The following is a 13,422-nucleotide window of genomic DNA, read 5'->3' on the forward strand; positions in this document are numbered from 1 at the left end:
AGAACCTTCCATATAGCCCCAGATGTCCTTTAACTTACAGCCTTCCTGACCTAGCCCCTCAGATGCTGGGATTCCAGATTTCAAATGTAGTCCACAATATGCACACACACTCCAAATGTTATTTCCTAACTGATCACCTGACATAAAATGAGATGGTTTTGCTGTATTATTTATATAAGCAGATATTATAAAATTTTTCTTCTCACTCATCCCTAACTAAAACTTTCATCAAATCCAACAAACACGTTTTAAAAGAGTTCTTAAACTCAAAGGAGGCCTCTCATTCTTTTAGAGAAATATCAGCTGCCCTAGGTTTTGTCCACTTTTGTTATTTCACTTCTTTTTTGGCTTGGACAAAACATGCGTTCATGGTTGTGCACACATGCCCTTTAGCATAGCCCTCATTTAGACAAAGCTATATGATTTTAAGGCATATGATCTTTCTTCAAAATCACATTCTAACAGGAAAACTCATTGCATCAGGGTTTTGTGTTAAACATGTGTGCATGCCTCTGAGTGACATGGATATGTTGTTATAGGCCTAGGAGCCACACACAAGCAACCCTTGGAGACAGCAGCCATGTTTCCCAGGTGCAGGATGGGTGAATCTGCTCAGAAGGCATGTCACAGCATGACTCTAGAATGAAATGCAAATTTCCACATGGCTTTCTCTCCCTCAACTGTGACTCTCTGTCCTAGGAGGCTGAGGGGACAAAAGGAAGCCAGCCATTTCTGACAAGATAGATAGCACACACCGGGGAAGGGACAGGACAATGTTACCTTCTGGAGGAAGCTAGCCAGGGAGGCTATGGGCAGCTTCCAGGGAGGAATGCGGGGAGACCCTTTGCTCTCTTATACTGGGTGCCTAGGAAGACTACACCAAGGCCAGGGCAAGCAGGATTGTACTCAAGAGAGGGTAGATCATGTATCGCCACAAAGGTCTTTAACGGAGTGAGAGAACTTATTCTTTGCTTTTTAAGGAACAGCGGCAGGGGCTTGCTGTGCTGATCCTAGTATCACCTTTTCTGAGCCTGGCTCAGATGACTTTGGACCAAATGCCTTCTATGCTACTGCAGTATTCTAATCTACTATGGCAGGGCCCCTTTTGACACATGAAGAGGGAACACAACTCTAGGTAAATGTACGGATGGCAGGTCTCTCAATTTTGGAAAGTCATGAAAATTAACTACTGGAGATAAAGATAAGACATTTACTTGAAAAATCATTTTAGAGGTTAGGGGGTATAGCCCAGGAGTACAGTATATGCTGAGCACTTATGAAGCTCTGAGTTCAATCCCCAGCACCAAAACCAATTCACTGTCAAAAGAGGCTCACAGGGAATAAATAAGGATGCTTCACTGATGTGTATATGAGCAGAGAACTTGCAATTATAACCTACACCAGACATGCTTTTGCACTCACAGAAGAGCCAGACTCATTTCTTAATGGTCCCACAGGATATGAGGACCTCTATGTAGCCAGATGTGGTGGCACACAACTCTATTCCCAGCACTCTGAGTGGATCTCTGAGTTTGAGGTACAGAGTGAGTTCCAGGACAGCCAGGGCTACATAGATAAACCCTATCTCAACAACAAAAATAACCACCACCACCACCACCAGACACAGATATAGACACACAAACACAGACATAGATACATATACAGACACACACACAAACACACTGAGACACACATATACACACATAGGCAGACATACAAAGATACACATAAGCCAAGTAAATCCCTTCCTCCCATAAATTTCTTTTTGTTAGTTTTTTCACAGCAAAAGCATTAAACTAGAGCATCACTCCAGTCAGCATTTAGAGGGAACATGGTCTTAGGTCATCTTAGGTCTCTCTTTGAAAGCAGTTTGTTGTAGGGCAACATCAACCTTCTTTCTATAAAATATAAAGTGTGCAACAAGTTATACATCACAGCAGAGTTAAAAACCCCAACTTTTTTATTGCTAGGGTAACAGAGATTCTGCCCGCATACACCGTAGGTTTGAATAAACCCTGAGGTATGGCCTTTTCATCTCTTGACACTCTTGAAAATGATGTTACATTTGAAAGACTCTTTCCCTCTTTCCCCAAGTTGATTCTTTGTTATATTAGGAAATCTTAAAAACCTCTTGTGCCTCCAGGGCTCCTTTCTGGGTCTGTGACGGCGGTAACCTACAAACAGGATCTGATCTGATACACAGGCACAGAGGCGCCCAGGTGATGCCATGTGATGCTCCTTAGTTTTTTAAAAAAAGATTTATTTTAAAGTATGTGTGTGCATGCGTGCGCGTGCGCGCGTGTGTGTGTTTAACCCACATGGGCAGGTGCCCTCAGAGGTCAGGAAAGGACTTTGGATGCCCTGGAGTTGGAGTCAGGCAGTTGTGAGCGGCTTGGTATGGGTCCTGGGAACTCAAGGACACTGGTAGCGGAAGAATGGCTCTCAATCACCCAGCCATCTCTCTAGCTCCTGTGTGATGTTTCCTCTAAGAAAATCTCAGCTGAACCAGGTCTCTCAACACCTAGTGGTCTTGGGGAGAGGCTGGCTGACTTTAGTGAGGTATGCTAGGGGTGGAAAGCTCAAGTCTCCCTTTGTGGGGGAAGTTGCTGGAAATGTACTTTGTCATAGACAGTCTTTATAATCTCACTTTAGGGATTTAAGAGTTACATTGACTTTTCATTATATTTTCTCTTAATTCAAATTTTATCTTAACGATATTGTTGTAAAAGCGCTGTAATGTTGTATAACCAGGCAGATGAAGTTTTATGCCTTGAGAGCAATTTAGAAAAAAACAAAACAAGACAAGACAAAACAAACAAAAGGCTAGTTTCAATTACTGACTTTTGGAAATGGGAGGATGAACCGAAAGATAAATAATTTTACTATTTCCTCTCCCCCCCCCCCCAGTACCAGGGATTGGCTGGACATGACAGAACTCTGATATTATACAGTATCCTCAGCATATCTTATTTTTTATTTTTATTTTTGTGACAGGGTCTCACTACGTTGTCCAGGCTGGCCTCCAACTCACTCAGTAGCCCAGGATAGCCTGGACCTTGCTGTTTCTTAAGTAGCTGGAATTACAGGCTGGAAGCAACAGGCCTAGCGAGCCTTATTCCTTTCAAATGAGGCAACGAAGGCCTACCTTCCAGCGCTAGACTGCAAATCTCCTGATTAATAGCCGGGACTTGTGACCAGCTTTTAACCTCCATAAGACCTTATCTTCAGAGAAGTAATATAACTTTTGGCCCAGTCTTATCACCTGCAAATTCCATAGCAAAAGGATCTTGGGGAAGGGCAGTCCCTTGCTTTATATACATTCTAGCTGGTGGAGGGACAGATGGGGACCCAGGACCTCAGAGAGGCCCCAGCATGCTGTCCCCGTAGAACTGCAGCAGTGCTACTGAGGTGTGTGTGCAAGAAGTTGCATGGAAAATCTCCAAGAGGGAGGTGGAGCCCACCTTGGCGTGAAGGGGCTTAAAGGCAAGGACAGAAAGAAAGCCAGGGAGGGTGGGGGTGGGGGTGGGGGTGGGGGAGGAGATGGAAAAGGTGGGGAAGGGAAGGAGGGTGGGGAAGAAAGATGGAGGAGGTGGGGAAGAGGAAATGTTTTTGTTTGTAACTTTAATACAAGCTTTACTGTAAACTTTACAGGAATACAAAGTCCCTTCCTGGCTTTTAAAACATCCCCACTTACACAGCGTCAACGGCATGGGTACCACAGAGGGCTGAGCTCCTTGTGTTTATTTTCTGACCTAGGTTGATGCACCAAAAGATCTTTCCCACAATGCTTATCTTCATTTTGCTGACTAAGGCTGTAAGTAGGCTGACGAGGGCTTCCTTTGGAGACAAGAACAGACCGGGGTGTTTTTCTTAAGAAATCTCCTGAAGAAAGGTTTGTAGAGCACAAAATTTCCTGATGGCAATCTGACTCTGTTTATTACAGGCTCTGCAGAAAGCCACTTTGAATAAATGATGGAAAATAATTGAGTTTAAGTTGCTTCAAAGATTCTGCCTAACGGAAGCCTCAGAAATGGGCATAGCCATGCCGATTCACAGCAGAAAAGGACGTGGGGCAAACTCTGTCTCCTCAGACATCGCACATAAAATGGGAGGAGAAACAATGAAGCATTGGATTGATTGTATATTAAAAAAAAAAAAGCATATGCTTTATTTGTTTGTTTTTGTTTTTTTTGAGACAGGGTTCCTTTGTGTAGCCTTGGCTGTCCTAGACTCACTTTGTAGACTAGGCTGTCCTTGAACTCACAGCGATCTGCCTGCCTCTGCCTCCCGAGTACTGGGATTAAAGGCATGCGCCATCACTCCCGGCTGGCAAAATTTAATTTAGTTATTAATGATTTAGGAAAAGAAAAAAAAAAAAAAGAAAAATTCAGATCTTGAGGCCACGAATGTTGGAATTTGTTTTTTTTTTTTTTTTTTTTCACACTGATTTCTACTGGGATACTCCGGGAGTGTTGTGGTCTGTTCTGGGGCTCCTGGTACTTACCTTACAGCCTTCACAGGTGATGCAGCGGTAGTGGTACCCTGTGGCTTTGTCCCCACATACTACACAGAGCTCATCCTTGTCCAGATAGCTGGGGATATACCCTGCAAAGGACAAAAGAGGAAGGTGAGGAAACAGCACCATGGTAAAGCAAAGAGATGCAGAAGCTGAGGTTGCCCAACAGCACCATGGTAAAGCAAAGAGATGCAGAAGCTGAGGTTGCCCAACCAGAGAGGAGATTGATTTGCTCGTAAGTGGTAACTGTAAGAAACACTCAACGGAGCCAAGCAGCATCCAGTGTAACAGCAGCCTCTCGTAAACACGGGGTTGGGGATGGCGGTGGGAATCCTGCTTGCCATGTGGGAGCCCCTGAGTCACGGGGAGAGGCAGACACTGAAGGCAGCAACTGCACAGGCATGGGATACTCCCCTTCACAAAGCTTATTTCAGAACTTATAGTTGTGACCCCATCCTTTCACAAGTCAAGACACCAGGAAACGAAGTAGCCTTGTTTGCTACAGTAGCCAAGTGTGACCCAGACCAAGGCAATGGCTTTAAGGCCTTGAATCTCCCTTAGGGTCACACAGGAACTACAAAAACAGAGGCTGAAATCCTGAAATCCGGCACTTCTAATATCTGGTGTGAGAGCGTGAGAGGAAATGAACAAGGCCGCACGGAGCAGGGTGGCGAATGGAGGACACACAGCCTAACATTGCCGGGCGGAAACCAGAATACAGGTTCTGTTGACTAAAGAAAGAAAACTTAGCCACAGTGACCTCCTTTGGTGCTGCGTTGGTGGATCAAACTCCCTGAGCTCAGAAAGCTCAGGTTAAAAATAACCTCAGAAGCAAGCCTTCTTCCTGCCCGTGCCTGTTGCTTTCTGTTCATGTGGAGCCCATGGTCACACACCCGCACACGTGCCAAAGACATAGGAGCCTTTAGATAAGCTTAAAACCTTAACAACAAGCACAAAAAGTGCATGGTTTGTTGGTCTGTGAAGGTGAAAGGGTTGTGTGCTTAGGTAGGCCTTGGGCTCAGGGGCCCTTTCTCAGTTTCAACCAAGATCACTGAGGTTGAGAGGCTGGTGACTTAATGTATATTTTCATCCACCTTTTGTGACAGCAGGTCACCGAAGGCTCACTTTTTAAAAGCAGAAAAGGCTCAAAGAAAACAGAGGAAAACTAATGCTTTCATTATTCCTCAGGAATAGCGTTGCTTCCATGTTAACTTAGGAAAACGTTAGTGCCTCACTGCAGACAGAGGGCTTGAGGGCGAGCTGCTGAGGCCGGATTCAGATCTTAATCACAGCAGCTTTTCTTATATTGCTTTGCCTGCAGCAAGTGATGACTCAGCTGCTGGACCAAGGTTTCCAAGCATTTTTATTTTGTTAATTTTTTTATTTTAAAGTTTTAATGTTTTTAAAAGATAAAAGTTTATGTGTATATATCTGTGGGGCTAGCATGTGCACGTTTGTTAGTGCCTGTAGAGGCCGGAAGAGAGATCTGGCTCCCCTGGTGTACTGGAGATAGAGGAAATTGTGCTGCTCAGTGGATGCTGGGAACTAAATGCCGGTGTTCTTAGTGGCCAAGCTATTTCTCCAGACCCTCATCAGGTATTAAAAAAAAAAAAAAAAAAAAAAAAGAACCTGGAGTAGGGACAAAAGGAAGGGACTGGTTTGTCTTCAATCACTCACTTATTGATGACACTAGCCAGAACTTACTTAGCATACACTGTGTGCTAAGCACTATGGGAGGCATACCGAATATACAACAAATAAAACAGAGTTTCTTGCTTTGGGAATCCAGTAAGCAACTAGTTCTGTTTCCCTAGTTCGGTTCATTTCTCAGTGAGAGAAGGAAGGAAAGGTGAGGGCAAGACCATGAGAAGATCCTAACATCATTGCCAAGAACTGTACGTGGAAACCACACCAAGATGCCAGCCATACTTAGTAGGAATGTATAATGGTTAACCCTCAGGGTCAACTTGACTAGATTTAGCATAACATAGGAGCCACACCTCTGGGCATGTCTATAAGGGTGCTTCAGGAAGCTCAGGTGGGAAGAGCCACTCTGAACATGGGTTGAATAATATGAAAAGGGGGCAGGGACCGCAGTCTCAGCATCACTCCTCTTTCTTGGCTTCCCAAGACCTGGTGAACAGAATGACCATCTGTCTCATGTTCCTGCAGTCACACCTTCTCTACCACTATAGACCGAGTGTTCCTCAAACCGTGAGCTCCAGGAAGCCCTTGCTCCTGTAAGTTGCTTTTGTCGGGTACTTGGTCCCATCAACAGAAAAGTAACTAATATTGACTGTTTTTTAAAACAGGAATGGCACACAGAGTGGAATGTGCTCACGAGGGTGCCGCCACACACTAACAGCTGGCCATAAAGCACAGGGTAACTTGTAAACAACAAATGAACCAAAAGTATCAACACAAATGTCTTCCTCGAAAAGGTAGGTAGAAAAGCCACTGAGGCCAGGAGAAGTACACTGTGTCCTCTTTCATGCAGTTAAGCCAGCAGAGCAGAGGCATTTGAGTTCTTGGTGTCAGGGAGAAGAGGTGCAGGAACCATCTGTGACAGTGGACTAGGGTTTGTGAAACAACCATGCCTGTCTGATTAAGGCCATGGTGTCTGGGGACATGATCCAGAGCTGGGGAGGTGCAGGGAATTCCTCTTTCCCTCTTATCTTTCTTTTGGCCTCACCACACCTGCTGGCCTTATCTTTGCCATTGGCAGGAGGACACTGCCACCTTTTATTGAGGTGCTCCTTTGACCTTGGGGGTTCTTGTGAGTTCTGGAATCTAGCTGTACTGGTTTCTTTTCTGTTGCTATGATAAAATACCTGGACAAGAAGCAACTGAGGGAAAGAAGGTTTCCTTTTTTTTTTTTTTACAGTTCCAGAGCGGTAGAGTTCACCATGACAATGGAAGCATGGCAGTAGGAGCAGCAAGCAGGCTGGTGACGTGTCTCCAGGAGGTACACAAGAGGCGAACTGGAAGAGTGATGAGGCTATAAGGTCCACAGCCCTTGCCCAGTGACACTCCCTCAGCAAGGTTCCACCTCCTACAGGTTCCACAGCCTTCCTAAAACAGCGCCATCAGCTGGGGACCAAGTGTTCAATTATATGAGCCTGTGGGGGACAGTTTTCATTCAAACCACCACACCAATGCTAACTCAGTCAGGGAGCGGAACAGGCTCTTCACGCATTCTGATATAAGGGAGAAATGCTTTACCTTTCCCTGAGGTTATTTCCTGGTGGGTGGAGTGGATTAAGTGCTGCTTATTAATCAGCCAACTTTTTACAGAAGTAGCTACTTGAGTTGGTAACAGTTGCTTACATGGTCATATGAGTGTACCCCAATCATCATTTTCCTTTCTCTGTAATATTAACTGAACAATCTTATTTATCTAAGGTGGTCAGCACAAGGAATGGCATGCCAACCATTGCACTTCAGTCCACTGTTCGCCAGTGGGGACGGTGTCCTATACTTAGTGAGCCACATGCTGCCAGTGTGGCCGAATAAGAAAAGTGAACAGACATTAGCTTTGCTGTCAAATACGGACACTGGTGGGTGACATAACGTTGGTGTTGGATATCTAGATGGGATGTGATATGTGTCCTGAATTGTTCACTCGAGGAACTGTGCATACAATCATCCCAGGACAGCGTCAGAAAGGTTACTGGAGGCTACCACAACTAAGGCCTAGGATGATCCATGAGACTTCAAGGATGACCTTTCCCAGCTCCTACCTGCTGGTATGAATTACTTTTCAGACTAATAAGCTATGCTGTCATGTTATCCAGCATATATGCATATCTGTTTTTGCTCTTAGCTGCATATCTTAGGCATTTTTGTTTGAGTATGTGGTGCTGAGCTTGCAAAACAGATACTCTATAGCCAAGTTGCACCCTCAGCTCCTCAAGCAAATGTGTAAGAAAGCAAGCTGCATTTGTCCAAAAGGACTTGGAGAATTTTGTTTTTAGTTAATATTTGGTGCATAAAAATGTGTTAATATAGTAAAATACTACTTTTTAAGATTTTTTTCAGTAACGACCTTATTAGGATATAATTCAAAGATAACACAAGTCAATGGCTTTTGATATAGTCCCAGAGTTGTGTAACTACCACCACTTATTAATCTTAGAGCATTTAAATTAAGCCTAGTAAGTGTCTTGAAGTGTCACCCTATTATTCCTCCCATCTTTCCCTTCTCTTTTGCCCCAGGCCATCCGAATCTACTCTCTGTTTCTATATATTTGTCAACTATTGACATTTCAAACAAATGGGATGAAATTGTAGATGGACTTTAGTGACTGGCTTTTCCCTTAGCAAAATATTTTCAAGGTTCACTCTGTTGTAGGTAACAGTGATTAGACAAAAAGATCCTCGGAGGACGTGGGGTATATAAAACAAGGGTTTTGTGCTGTCTTCCTGGTGTGCATTCCTTGCGGTGATAAAACCAGAGTCCTGGCCAGGTTAATTCTCTTGAGCGAATCATGCAGTATGACAGGTTGTTGAACACCTGGCACTTCCTGTCACCTTAGCAGACACACAGCGAGTAAGTGATATAAAACAGATTAATCTCGACAACAGATCTAAAATTGAAGCTGCCGCTTGTGAAGAAAGGGCTACATGGTTGTAGATACCGTTCAAGCCCAACTGGTCTACCTCAGAGTAGATAACTTGCCTGGCTGGACCAGCCCTGATGTGTACAGGAAGCCTCAGGCTGTCATGGGGGATTGTCAGAGAGGAGCTGTCCCCAGAGGTGACATATGCAAATCAGGCTGAGCTGGACTCTAAGTTACTCCACAGTGGGAAGCAATGGTTTTCAGGCTGTGCTGTGCCCTGGGAGCCTCCATCTTAGAAACAACTTTTGGCTGCACTCTGAAAGTAAGTGCAGGAGGTAGGGTGACTGTGCATTACATTTGAGTCTAGACACAACCACCTGTGCAGCACGACCCACAAGGCATAAACTGATACACAGTTTTTCCTTAAAAGTAAACATACCACCCATAAACTCATTAAGATTTACGGAGAACATATGGGCACAAGGGCATATTAAAGCCACATCAAGAAAATGTGGCCCGAGGGCTTCTCAAATACAACAGACTGACAGGAGGGTGACACCTTCACTCGGACCCCATACAGAGGACACCTAACACTTGCACGTCCATGGCCCCATCAACCTGACCTGTCATCTTCATGTGTGCATCATACTCAGTATGTCCATCAAGGGACTGGTAGGCAAAGAACTCCCAAGCAGCCACGAGGCTTTGGCTCAGTTTGGTCCTCACTGCTTGATATGGTCCACTGGTACCATAGTCTGTCTGTCTGGATCTGATCTTATGCCTCACCTCCAAGGTCCTGCACCTTGCCTAAACAGTCCTGTGCCTATGCATCTGGAATTCAGCAGCTCCCTAAACAAGTCTAACAGGTTATGTAACTGCCTGCAGGGACTCTGTTTGCATCCGTGCCTCTGCCTTCACCAAGGCCTCCATGGACTCTGTGGCCTCTTTAATTCCTTGTAGACACCCTGTACCCTACATATATGCACACAAATAGCTATAGTCACTGTGTGATGTGTGATCTGAGAATTGATATTAGTCATTAAGCTTAGAGTAGCAGAACATGTGCTCGCCTCAGTACCTTCTGACATTGTGGAAAGACACATGTTTCTGTCATAGAGATACCACACTGTACCGTCCACCTGAGGAGCCGCCACTTCAGGTTTCTCAGGTAACAACTGAAGGGGATAAGCTGCTGACCCCAGGACGCAACTGATTCAGACTACAGAACTAAGATCTCAGCAGCAAGAACTGGGTAGGCAGAGACAGAGAGAGACGGCATTTTAATAGCTCAGAGAAGCCAGGTTATTGCTGCACTTAGCCATTTTTTTCCAGTTCGACACTGAACTTGCACAGTTCATCCCACGGCTCAGACTCTTAATTTAAGCCCATTTCCTGTGCAAGCAACACATGGCCTCATGTCATTTCTTTATACAGTCGAAAGCTCTTGCAAATGGCTTAGCTTTTCCTAACATGCTAATCCTGATTCCTTTTACATTTAATTCTTGGTATTAGGAACCAAGCTTTGCATTCTGTTAATCTTTAACCCTTGGATAAACACCACATCAATTAATTAAAACACCCATCTATCCATCTGTTCCTTTGTTCAGCAAACTGTAGAACTACTACATGTGCATTACTGAGCACAACCTGAGTCAGCACTCACGTTAGAGGCCCCTTTAGACTGCGCTCTGTGATGCTCCCCCCATCCCTTGCAGAACTGCCACAGGAGCTCCCGCTTCACACATTCTTTCCTCAGGGCAGCTTCAATTACCCCATGCCACTCTCTAGGGTCACTGAGTACCCTGTCACTTAACCATCCAGCTGGGCAGCCAATGGTGATGGCACCCACAGACACTTAAGTCTAAGGCTCAACCTTTCATGTCTTGGGAATAGAGTATAAGAAGTATTGGCAGGCCAGGCAGAGGTTAACCCAGGAAAGGAGAAAGGAGTACCTACCCCAAAGAAGTCTCTGGGCCTCTCTCCAGCTCCTAGAGTAGGAAGAGTGGCACAGAGGTTTTGAATTATTTCTTTAACTTGGGACTAGGCTTTGCTATCACACTCTCCTCTCCCTCCCTCCCTCTCTCTCTCTCTCTCTCTCTCTCTCTCTCTCTCTCTCTCTCTCTCTCTCTCTCTCTCACACACACACACACACACACACACACACACACCCTTGTTTCTTCTTCGGCAGTACTTGGCTTCTTGTAAACACTATGTAAGCATCATACCACTGAGTTACATCTCCAGCCCTCCAGCTCCCCCCCCTCCCCTTTTTTCTGTCACAAGCCAGCACACTAATATGTTCAGGCTTTCACCGAATATACTCTGCAGTCTAGGCTTAAACTTACAGTTCTCCTCAGCCTCAAGAGTGCAGGTTTGACAGGCTTAGCTATTACAGCTCAGCATGCAAGAATTCTCGGCTGGCCTCCCTTTCTATTTCTTGTAGCCTCCGAGTCTTAGTAGGCAGTGTAGCCTTTCAATCCACAGTAAGAGGAGAGCTGAGGAGGGAAGTCACTAAGGAAGGAAACAGGGTGCCATGACGAGTCTCACCCAGAAGCGTAACCGAAAGGGCACATGCAGTCTGCCGGGCTCGGCTCACAGCACTAAAAGAAACGAAGCCCACACATACAACTGAAATATAAAATATATAGACTCCAGACTTCTGGCTTCATATGAAATAACTTAGACGTCTCACGACACAGTCCAAGCTCTCAGTACAGCAGGCAGCCCAGCTCCCCAAGAAGAAGCGTCCCGACCAGTTGCCCACAGGCCGCACCACTTCCCCACGCACCCCAGCTGTGGTGTACAGACTTGGCTGTAGCTTAACTGTGAGGCCACCCTGCTTTAAAAGTAAAGAAACATTTCACAGATTTTTAATCTTCATCAAAATTAGAAGGGTAGAAGTAGTCCAAGAAAAATGGAGACACGAGAGATAGTTTACCACGTAGCATCTAAAACGGTTTGTCTTTGTTGAAAAATCTTAAACTACGTAGATGTGAAATAAAATAGCACTGCCTGCCTCTTGTTAGTATCGCAGAAACACTCACCAGATCACTGTGTGTTGACAGGACATGGGGTATCGAGCAGGAGGGTGAGGAGAGGGAAGACAGGGACACCAGAGGCCTTGGTTTAGCTTGAGAGCCACTTCCTGGCTTTGGACTCCACACTTGCACCCACAATTGTTTCCTTCCCTGCACACTTTAGAAAGATAGGTGCTTTTTCAAATCAGAAATCCTATGCAGAGTAAGATTGAAAAGCATAGCCTTAAAAATGGGGGCCACTGTGGCCTGGAGAGATGGTTCAGCGTGTAGGAACAGTACAGAGCAGGCTGTCACAGCTGGGGTGGTGTGGGTGTATGCCTCGCCATCCAGAGCCCCTACTAACCATCCTGCAGGGACACAGGACAGCAGCCCCAGCCCAGAACTCTCTGGGCATGGATGTCAACAGTGCCGATGCTGGGGAAATTTGCTTAAAAAGGTGATTTATCCAAATGACTCAGAATTATTTTATTTTCAGTTTAACAATTTCAAAGTAACAGGCTACTTTTCATATATGCTTACCCTCAGCTGATCATCCCTGCACTCAGTCCTCTACCCCAGGCCCTCTGCACTGTTTGCAGCCTTCCACCCTCAGCATTCTCCTTCCCACTCTCATTTCCCACGTGCTCCCCGCCCTCAGGCTCCCCTAAAACCACTTTCTCCCTCTCATGGGCCCCATTATAGCTTTCTGACCTTTACCCACACTCACTCCCACATGAATAAGAAAATAGGACTCTAGGATCCACGTAGGAGAGAAAACGTGCAACACTGGTCATTCTGATCCTTAGCTACTTTACCTAATACAATATTGTCCGATTCTATCCATTTTCCTATGCATTTTTAATTTAATTTTTATCTATGTCTAAATAAAATTCCATTTAGGCTGATTCCGCGTAAAACAGAGGCCCTTTGGCTCTGAGGGGAGGAAATGAGAGCGGTGCAGGGGACCAGAAGGCCCGCTGGGGGAGAGATGCCAGTGGCCTGTGAATTGAGTCGGTGCCAGAAGTGCTGTGGCTGGCAAGGGGGGGGCGGCTGGAAGACCCCTTTGTTGTTTTGGGGGGTGAGACTGATGTGCCAGAGAGAGACCCGTGAAGAGTCTGGCTATGATCACTGGCACAGAGGACGTGGGCAGAAGCACACAGCCTGGGTGTAAGTTGGACTCCATGTGGCAGGGCAGCCTGTCGGAACCTGCCCTACTTAACAGGGTATGAGGTGAACATGAAGGCCAGGGGAAGCTGCGTGGAGGGCACAGGAAATCTCCAGAGAGCGACCGGAAGCGGAATGCGGCAGAGCCGTGGGAAGGCCATCACAT

At 45.6% G+C, this 13,422-nt stretch overlaps 1 protein-coding gene across 17 annotated transcripts in view; it reads right to left on the minus strand.

The window, feature by feature from the left end:
• THRB (thyroid hormone receptor beta) overlaps positions 1-13,422 on the minus strand; it is a 337,445-nt gene that overhangs the window by 26,910 nt on the left and 297,113 nt on the right. For all 17 annotated transcript variants that reach the window (XM_084794673.1, XM_084794677.1, XM_084794688.1 and 14 more), the window contains one exon: positions 4,505-4,605. In XM_084794673.1, the coding sequence (XP_084650799.1) occupies positions 4,505-4,605 (101 nt within the window). The remainder of the gene's footprint in view (positions 1-4,504; positions 4,606-13,422) is intronic.

The sequence above is a fragment of the Acomys minous genome, assembly GCF_964271855.1.
Source record: "Acomys minous genome assembly, chromosome: 9".
Classification (NCBI taxonomy): Eukaryota; Metazoa; Chordata; class Mammalia; order Rodentia; family Muridae; genus Acomys; species Acomys minous.